We start from the raw sequence: 19,793 nt of genomic DNA on the forward strand, positions 1-19,793 counted from the left end.
TATCTCACTGTAATTTTAATCTGCACTTCCTTAATGACTGATGATGTTCAGCCCCTTTTCCTGTGCATATTGGCCAATCCTAGGTCTCTTTTTGTGAAGTGTTTGCTCAAGTCTTCTGCCCATTTTAAAAATCCAACATCTGGGCCTATTTGGAGTTATTTTCTATTGACTGTATTTTTTCTTGGGTTTGGGTCATACCTCCCTGTTTCTTTGCAATACTGCTAATTTTTGGTTGTGTGCAGGGCATTGTTGTAGCTATCCTCAATTCTATTACATTCTTCTGAGAATTACTGGCTTTCTGTTTTTGTAGATAGTTTAGTAGATAGTAGCCTGGAGTCTAAAAGCAAACTTTGTCTCCTTTAGGATATATAACTGCTAGTTATCTTTGTTCTATTTTTATTTTGCCTCTGAGTGTGACTTTAGGTGAAGGTTTTTCATTGTTGCACTTTTTCAGATTGAGGAAGTTTTTCTTCTACTGCAAATTTGCTAAGTGTTTTTGTTTTTAATAGCAAATAGATGTTGAATTTTTCAAGAGCATTTTTTGCATCTATTGATTTGATTATGTAGTTTTTATTTTTGATCTATTAACATGGTTAATTACATTCATTTTAAAATATAAATCAACTTTCTTCCTAGGATAAACATCATTTGGTTAGGATATATTTTTATTTTATGGATCCTTAGATTTGATTTACAATACATTTTAAGGATGTTTATATCAGTGTTCATGAGAGATATTCATCTGTAGTTTTCTTGAAATGTCTTTGCTTTTGATACCAGAGTAACTCTGGCATAATATAAATTAGAACATATTCTTTTTCTTGAATTTTCTGGGAAAGCTTGGGTATAAGATTGATTTTTTTTTTTTCCTTAAAAGTTGGTAGAATTCATCGATGAAGCACAGAGATGTGAAGTTTTCTTTCTGGGAAGGTTTTAAATAGTGGATACAATTTCTTCAACAACCTTCTTTAAGGTTATTAAGATTTTCTATTTCTCCTTGTGTTAGTTTGTGTAAGACGTATTTATCAAGGGACATGTCTATTTCATCCAAGTTGTCAAAATTATTGGCATATAGTTTTTAACAACATTCCTTTATTGTTACTTTAATGTCTATGAGAATCTGTGATGGTCCCCTCTTTAATTGAAGATATTGATCACTTTTTTTTTTTTCCTTAAATAATGTTGCTAGAGGCTTATACCTCTTATTAATCTTTTCAAAAAATCAATTTTTTGTCCTTGTGGAATTTTTCTATTTTTTGTTTTTTATTTGAGCGATTTCCACTGTTGTTTTTATTGTTTGTTTTCTCCATGTCTTTTAGGTTTAATTTGTTCTTTTTTTTTTTCTATCCTCTTAGAGGGAATTGCTTTGGAAAGCAATAGGAAGATTTGCATTATTGTATACAGATTCTGCAATCTTAGTTTTATTATGAAGGGAGTTTTTTAAAAAAAGTTAAAGGACAATTGTTGTAAATTTAATCTCAATTAATTACATATAAGGGGCATGAAGATTGAGTCAGCGTAGAGAAATCATGAGGCAGAAAATCCTTTAGCACTTTAATGTGGAGCATAGTTAAATATTTCAGGTAATTACACTGCATAGGCCTTTTTTTTTGATAGTTTCTGCCTTATCAGACATTATATGTGAAAGTTTGCACCATTGACATATTGATCGTAATGTCAATTATAAAACATTTCCTCACATTTCTTTTAAAATATGTTTCTTCAGGTGTCTGACATCAAAATGATGTATGGTAGGGATAGGTAGCTTATATTTTTTGACTTTTGGCTTTTTTTCTTTTTATATTAGCCTATATGTGTGTTTTTCCAATTTTAATATAAACTTTAATCTAATAGTCTTTTTTTATTATTATTCCTATAGCTTATTGTAGACTTCAGTAAATGTTTATTTTAGTGTTTTCCCTTTTAGGTGTGATGTTTCTCAACATTTGAAACATTTTAAAATCCATCCTTTTAATTTCTAAAAAATTTTTTTTAACGTTTATTTATTTTTGAGACAGAGAGAGATAGAGCATGAATGGGGGAGGGGCAAAGAGAGAGGGAGACACAGAATCAGAGCAGGCTCCAGGCTCTGAGCCATCAGCCCAGAGTCCCACACGGGGCTCGAACTCACGGACCATGAGATCGTGACCTGAGCTGAAGTCGGACGCTTAACCGACTGAGCCACCCAGGCGCCCCCATCCTTTTAATTTCTAAAGAATGAGGATCTGAGGTTAAAAATTAATTGAACAAAAAAACTGAGCATAAAGTATTTTAAAAAACGAACATGAAACTATTTAGTCGTTATTTTTTTTTTTTCACTCCACCTTTCCAACTAAATTTTGGAAATCATTTGAATTCTGACCAGTTAAATATATACTAAGAAATAAGATCAGAAAAATGTGGATAATTACTGAAGTTGAGTGTGTGTTGCACAAAAGTTGGTCATTATGCTATTCTCTCCACTTTGGAATATGAATGGAAAGTTTCAACATGTCTATTGCCAAGTGCACATATTGAAACTCAAGCAGATGGAAAAATTCTGTCTTACTGAGATTTTCTAAGAAAATATTTCGAAACATGGATGGATCTAGGTTTCATGAGTCTACAGCTAATATGGTTTGGAGGAGAAGGTTCTCTTTAAGAAAATAAGTACAAAACTATATGGACAGAATTTGGTAAGAAAGGGAATACTTAGAACAGAAGAAGAAATCATTAACAATTATTTAAAGAAGGTGACAAAAAATAAACACAATTGTGAAATATTGAAGAACTACCTTTTATAATTTGTCCTCTATATTTCTGACTCATTTTCTTTGATTGGCTCCCCATGTGACACTGATTTAGTAACACCATTTTCTGTAGAAAGAATAAATGATAATTTGATCTACTTTTGAAATGTCTGATCACATTTTTTTGTTGCAGTTTAGAAAAACTACTTTAAGCTTCATAATTCATTATTTGTAATATCATCTACAACTCTAGGATTGTTTTACTTATTTAAATATTTATTTGAATCTTATTTTGCTTTTAATTTTCAAATTTTGATCCTTATGCAACTAAGCCTATATCTAAATAACAAACAGTAACTAGTGTTTAACTTCATAAAAGTATATTTTGTTTTTCTATGGGAACAGTTTTAGAAACAAATTAGGCTCTTACTATGTATTGAAAGCGATCCATCCTTTGTGTTTTACATAAAATCTTTTCAGACAAAATGCTAAAAAGAATAAAGGCAAATCTTCTGTGTGATTTTCTTTTTTTTTTCATGAAAATCAATGAAGTTGAAGAGAAATTTAAAAATGAGAAATGAAAATATATGACTTGTTACGCTAGTGCAAACCAATGGTTTGCTCTGTTTAGCATTCTCTCTGAGAGATATTATAAAAGAGAGTTTATCTACTCACAGTGAAAGGGGTATGCCCCCCAAATCCTATTTTTTTCTTATGGTCACATTGTGGGGTGGTTTCTATGAAGTTAGGTGAAACTATTTTTGATACCTGTTTATAATGTTTTCACCCTGGTGTTCCTTTTTCTGCAATGGTTTCTTTATATTTCTGACCCGCTCTGTGGAGTGGAATTACAATGTGAGGACAAGTCCATATTTCCCACTGCATATTCTGCACAATTTTGGAGAGGTCACACGTAACTGCTTTGCACATTTGCGCACTGGCACTGCTTGTTCTGTTCTCTCGGCTCTAGTTTCTAACTCCGGAGATGGAGATATTGAAGCACCTGCTCTGATTGCCTTAAGATTTGCCGTGAGAATGAGTGCCGTAATGTAGATGATGACCCTGTGAATTATAAAGTGGAATCCAAATGTTATTCTCACTGTGATTGTTATTGTCACTTTCCTTATAGGACTGTGATCGTTTGATTGGCTATGAGGATATTCATGACTGATAAAATCTTACTTATTCTTTTGCTCTGTTTCAAACCTTCAGATGATTCGCTTTACAATCTTGTCCTATTTTTTGAAGTTATTTGGTCAGCCTTAATGTTTAAGACTCACATCCCCAAGCAATCATTTGTTCATTTGTTCATGCATTCATTCAAGGGTATTTGTTGAGAGCATATTAATACCAGGTACCACACTAGACTCTGAGAATTACGGTGATGAGCAAAAAGATAGGGTTTTGCTCTCTTGGAGCTTGCAAGTATAGTGGGAAAGTAGGAATTAATCAAATAACGCCAAAAATAGGAAACCAAGGAAAGAGATGTGAAGGAAAGGAATGGGGTGTTCATCTCACCTGTTATGCAGACCAGGATTTCCTGGCACAAGACTTTTTGTTTAATGTTTATTTTTATTTTTGAGAGAAAGAGAGAGAGAGAGAGACAGACAGAACTCTAGTGGGGGAGGGGCCGAGAGAGGGAGACACAGAATTGGAAGCAGGCTCCAGGCTCTGCGCTGACAGCACAGAACCCAACGATGGGCTCGAACCCACAAACCGTGAGATCATGATCTGAGCTGAAGTCGGACACTCAAAAGACTGAGCCACCCAGGTGCCACTAAGGGAAGGGAAGCTCTGTTATGTAATGAATCTATCATTACTCATCTTAGGAAAACCTGCTTCTCAGGCCTGCTTGGGGGTCCCAATTCCAAGGCTCTAGGGTGTTCCTGTCCTGGGCTCTCATTCCAAAAGCAGTCTTTTCAAATCTATAAGATTTAAAAAAATCTCTGAGTCACAACTTGACAAGTCAGAATTTACTATACTCTATGTATTTCATTGAGTTCTTTCTTCCATTAATCCCAGGCAAAGAAATTAGCATGATGCTTTTGTGCTTTCCTAACTGGATAATTTTTTGTATCACCAAAATTATGGAACAAAACCTTACTTAATTGCAATTTGCTAATTAGTAAGGTGGCCATCTGGGCAGGACTTACTTCAGTTTCTTTGAACACAAATTTGCATACAAATAGTTTATGTGCTATTTACAAATGATATTTACCTTGTATATCATTAGAGTTTATCCTCTTATGAAGACACTTTGAGAGAGCAAATATTTCAACCTAGTTCAAGAAATTCATAATTTTAATAAAACTGCATTCTTTTTTAAAAAAATTTTTAATGTTTTTTATTTATTTTTGAGAGAGAGAGAGAGAGAGAGAGAGAGACAGAGCATGAGCAGGGGAGGGGCAGAGAGAGAGGGGGACACAGAATCCGAAGCAGGCTCCAGGCTCTGAGCTGTCAGCACATAGCCCGATGCGGGGCTCGAACTCACAGACCGTGAGATCATGACCTGAGCCGAAGTCGGACGCTTAACTGACTGAGCCACCCAGGTGCCCCAAAACTGCATTCTTTAAAACATAAATATAACTGAAAAAAAAAGAAAAAAACTCTGCCCCTTCACCCTTATCCTCAGATGTGTACTTGTTCTTGACAGCAAGAATATGCGTAATTTCTTTTGCTACCCTCTGCTGTGGGGAGTGGTTTGAGAGGTGCTCTGCCTAAGGATTTAATTTGCTAGAGAAAATTTTATTTTCAAAGCTCTGGTTGTTTGTGCTGTTGAGAATCAGGACTTGGAGTGGATGGGCCTTTATGGAGCAGAACAATTTAATGTCTGTTAGAGTATACACACAGAAGGATGCTGAGAATGCTAGTTTGGAGTCTGAGTGGGATAAGGAACTCAATTGCTTTGCATATAAAACCAGGGATGTTTTGTTGTAAAAGCCTGGTCCAGAGGAGAGAGGAAGGGAAAGTAGACTTGGCAACAACACAGGGAGCTCTGGACCTGAGGGAAAAGAAGATTTGGGGAAATTCCCTCTTCAGGGTAAGTGATACTAAATTTCTAGGAAGAGAGATTTTTGATGTTTTTGAACTTGTTTTCCACTCTAAACTGTACTGAAAGCTTTACACTTCACAAATTTTACACAAAGTTTGGACTGAATTTATAATATTTTGGTCAGGTTGAAAATAAGAGAGTGGGGTCCAGTGTGGGGCAGAAGGGACCAGAGAGAACAAAGGTTTTGGGTGGGAGACATGGCAGTCATGAGAGAATGTCTTTCCTTTCAAAGAAGAGCTGTGCTTTTCAAACGCAGTACCAGGTTCCCAGAGAATTGTGAGGCACTTGAAAAGCTACAGCACCCAGAGCTCCACCTCAGACCTGAGAGCATTGCCTTGTATGCACTCTTCCTGTGCTTTCTTAACAAAGTTTGAGAAACAGGCCCCAGAGGAGGTTGAGAAGTGATGGGATGTGTGTGGCAGGGTGGGTGGGGAGGGACTGTTTCCTTTCTCTTGGGCAGCCTTTCCCCGTGTACTTCTGAGGAGTGGGGGATGTACTTGGGCAATTGCTCTTTCCTCTAATTTTAAGTAAAAACAAGTCGGAAACTAATTTTTAGGTTTCAGAAAAATCCACCAGTACTGGCAGAGTCTTCCGTTTGTTTCCTGACAAATAGCTTGTTGACACTGAAAACAAAAGGTGTATTTTTCTGGCACCATTTCTGGCTCTCCTTTTGTTAAGAACAAGCCGCTTTGTGGATATGTTCAGCTTCTACCATTTCTAAGTCCACTGGGTGGCATTTATGTGGCTTATAAACAACCTTCAGTTATTAATACTAGGGTTATTATTGGTAATTATTAATTATAGCAATGTTTAGTTGGTAGCTGGGTGCCCAGGAGTAAATTATTAAAAAGAAAAGGAAAGAAAAAGAAAATGTGTGTGCCCATTCTGATCTTTGTGGACCCTGTCCCACCTCTTGTCTGTCTTGGGGCACCTGCTTCATTTAAACCCCTAAAAAGTCAGTGGGACTAGTGCACATCTGTGATGGTAACTGTGGACACACACACACACACACACACACACACACACACACACACACACACCCATACATCCTCATCCACATATATGTGTATGTCTCTGTGCCATGTATGAGTTAAGACAATAGAGATTTTTTCATTGTACGTTTGCCAAACGTGGAAGACAATTTCATTTAAGCATTTTGATTTTTGTATGGACTTAAGAGATATCTATAAAGAAATCCTACCTCAACTATTCCTTTATAATCAGAAATACTATTTCTATTCTATGTATAGTTATTTTTAAGAAAAGAATGCTCTTCCCGTTAAACAGATTGCTCACTTTTCTTTGGCTAAAGAGCCATCACGCCCAAGGAGAGCCTTGGAGGATACTTGTAGCTTCTGGTGTTTTGCATTTCCATGAACATCAGAGATAATCAGTGAAATTGATGGATATTGTTTATTTCTTAACTAGAAAAAAATGCTAATAGATATTGGCCAAGCTGCAGTTGGGAAATCTGAATATTGTCTCAATCCTAGAGTGGATTACTATCCTCACTTGTCTACTCCTTTCAAAGATTCTATCCAATTTTTCTCCACAGCTGAATCTATCCTGATTACTTTGACTTTAGGAACACACAGAAAAACCCTCTGGAATTCCCCCTGCCACATATTGCTGCTGACTAAGAGTGAGCTTTAAAATATAGTCTCTTTTCTTCTTACTTTGCTTCATTGTTTTTCTCTTTTGCACTTATCACCTTCAAACACACTGTATAATTATGCATGTTTTTAATTCATTGTCTATGTTTCCCCATTAGTATCTGAGCTCCATAAAAACAGGACTTTTTGTTTGTTCCATTCACTGCTATATTTCTACTAACTGGAACCATGCCTGGCACATAGTAAGTGTTCAATAAATAATTGTTGAATGAAAAATGAATGAGTGGAGGGATTTTACGGTGGTAGGCTGTGGTTATAGCTTTGTTACCAGCTCTTTCGTGAACCAGCAAAAAAACCACTTAGCCTTATTGAAGGAGATGGGTAGTTTCTGTCACAGGCGTCACTGAGAATTTAATGAAACACGACTCTTCCCAGAGAATGCACATGCTCAGTAAAACACATTTACAATAAGTTTCAGAGGCTTACCCAGGGACCCTCATAAAAATTTATTTCTAGCTCTAAAATTCTGATCACCTCTCTTGTGTTCCTTCCATAGAATAATTCTTTCTTGCTCTCCCTTCCTCACCTTCCACATTTTCACCTCTTAAATTTGTTCACTAAACAATTTTTTAAAGAAGAGGTCAGATTTTCCTGTCATTTTTGCAGGTGTGCCCAGAACTCAAAATTCTTTACTGTTAAATCTTCGATGGACTATCTTATCTTGCTGAAGATCTAATTCCCACATAGAGTTGGTTGTTTCTACATGGAATTGCCTATAAACATTAAAGAACTGGTTTTGTTTCTTCTTCATTTAATTGACCCTCCTCACCCTCATTGCCCTTCAAGCCAATCTACTCGCGAACATGTTGCTGGTTCTTCACCTGTGACATACCCTTGCCCTTCATTTCTTTGGATTTCTCATCTTTTCTGAATCCTTATTTTCTTTAAGATGTCTTCCATTATTGACACACTGTTGGTTGTTTATTTCTTGGATTGTAGTTCCCTTAGCACTTAAATGCTTTTGTTTCTGTCACTTTCTTTTTTATTTATTACTTAGTTGAAATGATCTTTTATCCCTCCCTTGATACTCTAAAATTTTCAAAGGAAAAGAAATATACCCTTCTTTTGTTTTTATGATTCTTCATCTGTTCTCCATACAGTTAGTATGAAATGAATGTTAATGACATATTTTAGCATATGAAGCATTTCGAAAACTATATTAATATCACTTTGTAGGGTAATAAGAAGGTTAAGATACCTTCAAGATGTTTACTATCTTATTTGGAGTAAAGGATTTAATGGAAGTACATGATGATATAGAGTATATAATTTTTTTTAATTTTAATTTTATTTTTTTAATTTACATCCAAATTAGTTACCATATAGTGCAAAAATGATTTCAGGATCATTTATTCCTGAATGCCCCTTAATGTCCCTTACCCATTTAGCCTATCCCCCCTCCCACAACCCCTCCAGTAACCCTCTGTTCTCCATATTTAAGAGTCTCTTATGTTTTGTCCCCATCCATGTTTTTATATTATTTTTGCTTCTCTTCCCTTGTGTTCATCTGTTCTGTGTCTTAAAGTCTTATGAGTGAAGTCATAAGATATTTGTCTTTCTCTGACTAATTTCACTTAGCATAATACCCTCTAGTTCCTAGAGTATATCATTATTAACCAATCATGAACAAGGTAGGCACATGAACTATTGGCTTACTAGACTCAACATTTGATCTTGTTTATTCTATGAAAAATCCCAAAGAGCAAGTTATTTTATAGATCTTTATTTTTTATTTTTTAAAATAAGCGCTATGCCCAACGTGGGCTCGAAAACACTACCCCGAGATCAATAGTCACATACGGTATTGGCATGTGAACCAGCCAGGTGCCCCATATTTTGTAGATCTGTCAAGAATACTCAGTGGTTTAAATGAAGTGGGATGAGAGAATATCATTCATGACACTGGGAAATAAATTCTTTAAAATTAAGTGAATTAAAAAGTTCCTTTCATTTTTTTTTATCTTGGAAGTGAGAAAGGAAGTGTTTCATGAGAGGAGATAACTAGTGGGGTTTTTTTGGTAGGAAACTAAGTGGAGCAGTCACCGCTGAAATCAGTCCTCCCTGTAACTATTCAAAAGTCATACTCCTACCCAAAAGCTTATTCAAATAAAGAATTGCAGTGAACATTTGTGGTGTTTTGTGAAGTAAGGCATTTTCCTAAGCATTATAAAATCAATTGCATTTACTTTCTTTGGATGTGACAAAGATGGAAACTTCTTAATGATTAATGCTTTTTTGTTTGAAGTTTATTTATTTATTTTGAGAGAGACAGAGAAAGAGAGACAGAGAGAAAAAAGAGAAAAAATCCCAAGCAGGCTCTGTGCTGTCAGCACGGAGCCTGACACGGGGCTTGAACTCACCAACCAGGAGATCATGACCTGAACTGAATTCAGGAGTCAGACACTTAACCAAGTGAGCCACCCAGGCGCCCCATGACTAATGTTTTTTTTGACTCTAATCCATATTTCTCTAGTTTCTAGGACAAACTATCACAAATGTTGTACAAAAACAAAGCTGACGGGTTAAAATTTACACTTACCTTTCAGGCTTGATGATTGGAAATATCATTATATATGCCCACACTTTATTTTTTATTTTAAAAGAGAAATCAATGTCAGCTTCCATTTCCTTTCACACAAATAGAAGACGGTTGTGAAACCAAAGCAGTACCTTGAGATTGACTCCCTATTTGAACTTTTGTTATGTTCTTTATAAAAATTCAAGTGAGTCATTAAAAGTTTTTGATTACTAGTACTAGGAAGTGGGTTCAGGTTATAATCATATCCTTACAAACACATAGCACTACACTTTCCCCACTGGTGAAAGTACCAATTAGTCCATCTTACTTCCTCTCTAAAGAGTTCCTTCAAAATTCCCCTTTTATGATGACTACACAGGTGAACAATAGCAACAACAACAACAACAAAGCTTTCTCATATGATCCACGCAAGGAGCTTCCTGGTTTCCATGTGACCGCAAGTCCTACCTCAGATATTGGAGGCGGCATTATCACTTTGTCACGCATTCTTTACACGTGTGCAGCCCTGATAGGCTTGTGTTCCGGAGGACAGAAAAATAAGCTTCATTTTCGATCTTTAGTTTCATAGGCAAATGTTTTCTTTTGGAGAAGACTGTGATCAGATTGGAATTTGTGGTGTGTGGCCAATTAACATTCGAATCTGGCCCAGAGCAGATAAGGCTTCTCCCCTAAGCACTTAACACTCCAGAACTATGTGGCAAGCACAAATAAAAGATTACATGAACACACAGGCTTTATCTAGTTCAACATTCAGTATAAACCGAAAGACATATAAAATCCCCACATCGAGGTACAATGTATTAATTGTTTCATCAACAGGCATTTATTTAACTATTCTAAAAGGCGTATGTGATGTTCTCAGTTAGGCTTTGTGCCCAGGAGGTCGTCAGCCTCAAGTGAACACAGAATAATCTTTAAAAAAAAAAAGGAGCTATAGCTTTTGTATGCTACATGCAAAACCACCAGAAGGGTAGTCAGTGAATACTGTGGGGATTCTGGGCAGGCAAATTTAAGTGATGCCAGTACAAATAACCGTAAGAGTAGAAGTTTAGCTAGATCTAAAGAATTGATGGTGGGGAAGATACTGTGCAGGAAATGGCTGGTGTCCTGATGACAGACTGAAATTCCAAATCAGTAAGGATTTTATTCCAGAAGCAAAGGGAACCCTTAAAACTTATTATTTTTTTTTTAATTTTTAAAATTTATTTATTCTGAGAGAAAGAGAGAGAGAGCACACCTGCATGTGCAAGTTGGGGAGGGACAGAGAGAGAAGAGGGAGAGGGAATCCCAAGCAGGCTCTGCGCCGTGAGTGTGGAGCCCAATACAGGGCTCGAACCCACAAACCATTAGATCATGACCTGAGCCAAAGTCAGACACTCAACCAACTGAGCCACCCAGGCACCCCCCCGCCCCAACAACTTATTAATGTGTATGCATTGGTGAAATGTACCAGGTCATATTATCAAATGATTAATCTAGTGGTGGGGGCGTGAGCAAGGGGGAAGAGTCTGAGATAATGCATGCAACACTGTAGCAGCAGTTCCTGGCTCCCTGTACTTGATCAATAAGCAAAAGCTGTTAATATTAAAGAGAACAAATACTAAAATATTGCCGTAATCTAAGTGGTGATGACAAATTGGACAAAGGTTGTGATGAGGGAAATGAAAAGGAAGGAATGAATAACAAAATACATATGAGCATTATTTATGTTTTTCTTTGCCCTTCTCATGCTTGTGAGTGGGAAGAGAGTGTCAGGGCTCACTTGCTGTGAGCCAAGCGGGATGCTGAGCCTAAGGAAGGGGAGGGATGTGACTACCTGGAGAGGAAGGAACCGCACAGAGGCTTTCCTGGCAGTGTTGCTGAAACCCAGATAGATGCAGGTGAGTCCTATGGAACTGCCATAACTCAAGGGACCATGGATCCAAGCCTTACGTTTAGACACAATAAATGAATAAATGTGATTATGATTATACCCTGCAAACTGTAGGTGTTTTGCAAAAATGTCAGTGTCACTGATGTCCCCCAAGCCACACTGGTGAAGATGATTGCTGGTTTTCTCCATTGTCACATGTGTAACTGTGAGGACAACAAAAAGACAGACCTAACCACGAGTTCCCACCTGGGCAGTCCTTCCAGGTGACTCTCCTCATGGGTGGATAGGCCAAGCTGATCTACCCATTTCCTTTTCTGCAGTTTCTGGGAGGACACCAGTAGTAGTCTGGGGCTGGTTTTACAAACTTGTTTTTTTCAGGGTCTGTTTACTGTGGTGTAAGGCCAGCTGTCTTGGCTGTAAGGGAGGCATTGGGAAAAGAAATTATATGTTAAATTTTGTAAATGTTAGCCAGCAGTTATTGGGAATAGGTTTTCTCTTTTTCCAAATATAGGAAGAGTGGTGCCTGACTGGCTGAGTCTGTAGAGCATGTGACTGTGGATCTTGGGGTCATGATTTCAAGCCCCACACTGGGCATAGAGCTTACTTAAAAAATGTAGGAGGAAACTATCACCATTTGATTGGAATTATGAGCGTGCTAGATACCTACGTTGTGCTAGTCACTAAAGCAGCAGAGTGAACAGAATAAGACTATTAGAGGAAATGAAGAAATATTGACAGAGGCACCACATCTGTTTACATGTTGATTTTCTTAAATTTTGATTGACATCTACATTATCTAATATGTTGATATTAAGTAACAATGCATAAATTCTGTTTTTTTAAGCCTAATTTTGTCTCTTTTTTTTGTAAAATAAAGAACCTCCAGTTATCACACTATAGCTGTAGCCTTTTTGACTTAGTAAAATGGCCTACTGCCACCTGGTGGCAGCGTGTCCTAGTCCAGAGAGGACAAGCAGGACAGAAAAATCACTTGGGAGGAAACTTCCGATACAAACACATCTAGAGAAGTGAGATCACGTTCCCATATTTACTCATGTTTCATCATGACCTCAAACCTAACATGTCTAAAGCCAAATAAATAATTTCTCCCTTAAATTAGTTTTCTTAAAATGGGTGCTGTTTATCAAGCAAGAATGCGTCCAGGCATCAAACACTCTACATACATTGTTTTTCTTACTTTCAAAACAAACCTACAGGGCAGTTACTATTATTCTCACTAACAAATGAAGAAATCCAGGCATAGGGAAGTTAACGTTCCCAGTGAGATGCTGTAGCTCTTAATCATTATCGTCTTGTGCCTTTAATGTGTTGCTGGGCGCATTGTTCTTCAGCCATCCATATTTGGAACCCTGGGGTCATGTTTGCTCCTCCGTTGGTCTCACTGTTCATCCGTAAGCACTTGTCTCATACCGATTTGAGATTTTTCTGCTATCAGTTCTAACTGCCAAAGTTTCTGCTTCAGATCTTTTATAGTATGTAGTTTTTATAGCATGTTCCTGAATGACTTTCTTAAATTTTTAAAGTGAATTACAAAATAATATAAAACAATATATTATTGCAAATATCCAAATTATGGAGAAGAATGAAGAGTAAAAAGTGAAAGTTTTTTTCTTTTTTTTTGCCATCACTTTTGTTATTGTTCACTCATCTCCAGAGCAGTAAGCACATGTAATTTTTGTTTTTGTTTTTTAATTTTTTTTTTTTAACGTTTATTTATTTTTGAGACAGAGAGAGACAGAGCATGAACGGGGGAGGGGCAGAGAGAGAGGGAGACACAGAATCTGAAACAGGCTCCAGGCTCTGGGCGGTCAGCACATAGCCCGACGCGGGGCTCGAACTCGCATACCGCGAGATCGTGACCTGAGCCGAAGTCGGACGCTTAACCGACTGAGCCACCCAGGCGCCCCTGGTTTTTAAGATATAAATAAAACTAATATTTTGATTACTCTGCAGTTTACCCTTTTTCACCCAGTAGTATGCCTTGCAGATCTTTCTGTGTCTGTGCTACAGAATTTACACACCATAGACACTGGATAAATGTTTACAAAATAAACCTTAGACTTCAATCACATACTCCTTTCATCCAAAATAGACATCATGCTTTTCGCTCCATTTTCGTCTCGTTGAAGCATTTCCTTCCCCTTTTTGGTTATTCTTAATCAAGGTCTCTTTCATGGCAAGTATGGCATAGCAATACACGTTAGTTGCATTAAAGATCAATGAAATGTGTGTGCCTGACTGTGTGTAGTGTCATTTTATTGGGTAATTTTCCCCATGTAAACCAAACTCTAACTTATTATTTTCAGCTGTCTCATATAAATTTTTAATTTTTTTTACTATTCCTATAACTCAGTAGTTCTCAAATTTTACTGTGCATCAGCTGCACCTGGGGATCTATTAAAACCCAGATTGCTGGGCAACATCCCACAGTCTCTGAATCAGTAGATACGGGACGTGCTTGCAAATTTCCTTTTCTAACAAGTTTGCATGCTGATGCTCCCGATCCAGGGACCACACTTGGAGGATTGCTGATTTGTAAGACTCTCCCTGATCCGTCCTAGGGTATCCTGATCCCTTCTCTGCACTCACTGTTTACTGCACACAAGAACTACAGCTGAAAGCGCTGAAAGTGGCTGTGGCGGACACGCAGGGCTGGGGTGTGCGTGACCTTCCAGGATGGGGCCAACAGGGACTCTAATGTGCAGAACGGAGAATGACAGTTCTGCCATGGGCTCAAACCACAAATTAAGGAACAATTCTCCCATGTGCAGATGGTGGAAAGAACTATCGTTTTCCCATTAGTCTGTGCTGCAGCACATGCTCTTATGATTCAGTTTATAGTGGTTGCGTCACCACTGAGTATGAAAGGTGGCATTGTAATGCAACTACATGCAGAAAACAATTGTTTTATTTATATTCACTTCCTGATGGTAGCCGGCCAAGTAAAATTCCAGGTATTAACTGAGTTGATGCATTCAATCAAATATTTACATGCATTTCATTGTTACTGTGGATTCAGTGCTTGTGTGATTTGCCTTGTAAAATGAGTGTACCGAACTATTATTCAAGAATCTAAAATTGGTGACATATAAAAGGATTTTTCAAAAAAAATTACTGCAGAGTTCCTTTCTATAAATGGTGTAAAATTACTATATCTTTAACCATTTGATTTACAAAAACTGCTTATTTGTACATATATTTTTTATTTTTATTTTTTATTTTTAAAAATTTACATCCAAATTAGTTAGCATATAGTGAAACAATGGTTTCAGGAGTAGATTCCTTATGTTTATACATATATTGGGCAGAGAAAATACATCATTTACAGAATTAATTATCCAAAATACAAATGTAATGTATGTATCTAAAATGTATAATGGAATATTTATTCTTGAAAATAATGAGATATATGAGACATAATCATACTTCTAAGAATTTAATCTGCTAGATAAATTATAATTCTTGTAAAGGTTTAAATATTTACATTTAGAGCAAACATTTTAATGTTGACGCCATAATTAATGCACTCAGAATCAGGAAAATGCATTGGGGTTGATCAGTATATTTGACCTATGTTGCTAATGTGCTTAAGATATTTGTGCGAAGAAACATCGCCATTTCTGGAAATGGACTAAAAAAATACTATTACTTATTAACTATTAGCTTTCATTAAGCATTCAACTGTCCATAAAAATATGTAGTGTTTTTTATGTGTTGACTTAAACTTTATGTAAATGGCATTGTAAGAGTATGTATCATTCTTCAACTCCCTTTTGTCCCTGAACAATTTACTTGTTTTAATTACTGTGTGGTATTCTGTCTTATATCTATAACCAAGTTTGTTTTTCTATTCCCTTACAGTGGACATTTAGATTGTTTCCAATTTTTCAATGCTAGAATTCTTCAGTGAATGCTGTCACGATTTATTTCCTTGAGCACATATGGTGTGTAATCTAGAAGTGAAATTGAATAGTATATGAATATGTAGCCTTATTAGATATTGTCAAATTGCTCTCTGGAGTAGTTGTACCAGATGATATTGCGTCTAGTACTGTATGAAGGTTCTTGCTTCACATTTTTTCCAATACCTGAATGTAAAAGTTTTAAATTTTGTCCAGCTCGAAGTGTGACATTTCATTGTTTTAATATTTAATATTCCTAATATTCCTAATTATTGGCACCGATAGAGACTGTGCTTCTTTTCTTATTTTTATTAGTAATTGGGTTTTCCTTTTCTGTGAACTGTACAATTATGCTATGCCAATTTTTCTACTGTTTTGTCTCTTTTTTTAAAAATACTGATTATAAGTCTCTATGTAATCTGACCACTATCCCTGTTCTTGGTTATATACTTTGCAAATATTTTCTCCAGGTCTGTGGCTTGTATTGTAATTTTGTTTCACGGTAATCTTTCAGTTGTTGAAGTTTTTGTAGTGTAAGAAATATTATCAATCTTTTCCCTTAAGGTTTTTATGTCTTTTTCTTTTTCTCTTATCTAAGAAAACTTCCTTAGTCTGGTGTCCTCAGAGAGTTTTAAAGATTGCTTTTTACACTAGGTCTTTATGTAGGACTATGTTGTATGTTGTAGGTAGCATCAATTAATTTTTTCCATATGGATTATTTGTGGCACTGGCATTTGTTATTGAATAATCCATTCTTAAAAAAATTTTTTTTAATGTTTATTTTAATTTTTGAGAGAGAGACACTGCGAGCCAGGAAGGGTCAGAGAGAGAGGGAGACACAGAATCCAAAACAGGCTCCAGGCTCTGAGCTGTCAGCACACAGCTCGATGTGGGGCTTGAACTCATGAGTGGTGAGATCATGACCTGAGCCGAAGTCGGACGCTTAGCCGACTGAGCCACCCAGGTGCCCCTGAATTATCCATTCTTTTACCTCTAATTTGTGTGTTTGGGTCTGTTCAAATTTTTTTAAATTAATTAATTAATTAATTTTGTTGTTGTTCCATTATTCTATTGACTTATTTCTGCAGTTGTAGAAAAGCGTGCATTTTTTAATTTTTCTATGAATTCATTACATAGCCCCTTGGAATGTTTCCATGCCTTCTATAATTTCAGTCAGGTAAACAATAGTCTGTGGACATCAATTTGGTCCTTGCTGTTGAATCAGTGTGGCAGTCATTAGTGTAGTCTACCAAATGATTCCAGCTCTCTTGCCTTCTGGGAAACAGTGGGATTGCATTTCCTACTCTCTTTGCATTTGGGCACAAACATATGACTTGTTTGCAATGGCTTCATTCTTACGTAGAAGCTTTAAATAGAAGCTCCAGGAACCAGCCTGTGATTTGCCACATGTTTTATCTCCTGCCTCAGCAATCGTGGAAGCATGGAGATGGAAATGCCCTGGTAGACATAGAGATAGACACAGAGTAGAGCCCCAAGTGACCTTTGGTAGACATGCAGCTGAATGAAAAACAGATCTTTGTCATCTTAAGCCATGGAGATGTTTTGGCATTGTTCATTACTCCTATGAAACCCGGTATATCCTGACTGATATAATTAATACTGTGTAATTAGAAACTTGATTGGCAAAATGGTAAACAAATACCTTGGCTTTGTCAGGTAATGATTATAGTTTAAGGTCTCTCTTTTCACTTCCTTTCCCCTCTTCCTTCCAATTGTATCACCCTCAGTGCACTCATACTCCCCAATATCCATGACATGTCAAACCAATTGGAGCCAATTTCTGATGGCCTGTATATCCTCTAACAGCTTACAATTCCTCACACAGCCTGTATTTCTTCCTTCAAGCCTATATTTTCTCTCTTTGAGTGTCTACATTTTAGAAGATGGTACCTGAAGGGGTGCCCGGGTGGCTTAGTCGGTTGGGTGTCCGGTTCTGGCTCAGGTCATGATCTCACAGTTTGTGGGTTTGAGCCCTGCCTCGGGGTCTGTGCTGACAGCTCAGAGCCTGGAGCCTGCTTCGGATTCTGTGTCTCTCTTTCTGCTCCTCCCCCATTTGCACTCTGTCTCTCTCTCTCTCAAAAATAAACATTAACAAAAATAAGAAGATGATACCTGAACAGATAAATGTTTTATCTAAAATCTGAGATGATGAAGTTCAACTTTTTGACCCTAGAGTGGGAGGTCATTAGTGAAAAGCATATTTTCTCAGCTTCCTCTTAGTATCACCTTGGTGTCTACTGACTTGATATACATCTTAGACTGGCTCTCATGTTAAAATCCATAATTCTTTGCCAGGGTTGCTCACATTCACACATTTGTGTGTTCAGTATCGGACTCATATTTCTGGAATGTTCAGGATAGGAGGGTAAAGATAAGAAGTGGGGGTGGCACTAAGAAGACACTTCCCAGATGGAAGTATCTTTTTCACATAATCTCTCCACCAATGAAAATTTCCTTTATATTTGGTAAATTCCTCCTAAACATGCAAAATCATTGCATCTTATGGTAGGTTTAGGTAGTAATGGATGAGGGGAGGGAATTAATGTCCAGAAAACTACATTTTTAATTGTCTACACTTTAATATGAAGTGTATGAATCCTTTGATTGGAATGTTTGCCTCCTAACACCTAGGAAGTGTTGGGTGAGGCAGCGAAAAGTTTGATGGTGATGATGAGTAATTGTAGAGCATGGAACCCAGCGGGCTCAGATGGCAGGCCCACCCTGGAGGCTTTGGATTTGACAGAAGGAGGACACATGACCTCTCAGACAGAATGCAGATGTGAGTAGGGACGTGGTAGCAGGCATCAGCCAAATTCCTAGTTTATAATTTTTAAAAGAGTCCTGGTGAGGGTTACAGACATCCAGAAAAATCATCTCAAGTATCAAAAGCTACCATTTATACCTGTGATAGTTTCACTAAAGAATAGTAAACATTTCTGATGTTAGAATACTTCTTGCCAAACTTCCTGTTCTTTAAAAAATAATGATTGACTGGTTAACTAAAGTTTCCATCTGTTTCTTTTTAGGTGGTTCTTTGGAGCAATCAAGAGAACAGATGCAGAAAAACAACTATTATATTCAGAAAACCAGACTGGTGCCTTTCTAATCAGAGAGAGTGAAAGCCAGAAAGGAGATTTCGCCCTTTCAGGTATGGGCATTGTTTGTGTGATCTAAATATGGGTTTGAGAGTCTGTAGTCATGAACCTGCTGTGTGAACATGGACAGGTTAATTTGAAATTTGCCTTATTTCTTATTTTCATAGTAAGTACCAAAATTAAATCTGAACTACCCAAGAGTAATATAGAAATTAACAAACAGTTTCTAACTATGGATAGAAGTTTCCATATGAAATGAAGATTAAATAAGTCTGGCTGCATTTTCTCACTTCTGTATTATCTAGGGGTTTCTCCTTCTAGGGAAATGATAAGCAAAAAGTAGAAACTACATTGTTGTCAAATTTGATCTTTCCACAATACAGTTTCAATTTTTGTATTTCATTTGCCTTTGCCTGGTCGATAGAAAATGAATTGAAATGTTGGATACAAATGCATTTGGTTAATCCCTTGACTTGTAAAATTTGGTCAAATGTAGTTTTTCAGCTAAAGAGTCAAATACATGTTGACTTTACATTGTCTTAGGAAGGAGGAAAGGCCTGAGAATTATCTTTAATAGTTACAGGTGCTAATATGCATGTTTCTGCTTTCATGAATCTGTCTCTCAGTGTAGGTTGCAAAGCTATTGAATGTCCTTTCTTAAAGACCATTTAGACTCATCTGTCACATGAGACTTTTTCTCTCCTTGCTGTGCTCTGACCTCTGTATTGTCTGGGCCCATTGTATGTTATTATCCCCTTTAAAATGTGTACTCTGTTTCTCCAACTAGACATAAGCCTTTTGGGGGAAGAGATTTTGCCTTCCTTTATCCCTGTTGGCCTTTGGTAAATGTTTATCGTATCTTATTGTGTCTGCCTGGCTCACTGAGCT

At 36.9% G+C, this 19,793-nt stretch overlaps 1 protein-coding gene across 1 annotated transcript in view; it reads left to right on the plus strand.

Moving 5' to 3' along the window:
• Nucleotides 1-19,793, plus strand: part of FRK (fyn related Src family tyrosine kinase) — a 107,774-nt gene that overhangs the window by 31,360 nt on the left and 56,621 nt on the right. Inside the window, exon 2 of the mRNA XM_053904552.1 lies at nt 18,837-18,958. Coding sequence (XP_053760527.1) covers nt 18,837-18,958 — 122 coding nt within the window. The remainder of the gene's footprint in view (nt 1-18,836; nt 18,959-19,793) is intronic.

Source organism: Panthera pardus, unplaced genomic scaffold (genome assembly GCF_024362965.1).
Source record: "Panthera pardus isolate Hobbes unplaced genomic scaffold, ASM2436296v1 HiC_scaffold_17, whole genome shotgun sequence".
Taxonomy (NCBI): domain Eukaryota; kingdom Metazoa; phylum Chordata; class Mammalia; order Carnivora; family Felidae; genus Panthera; species Panthera pardus.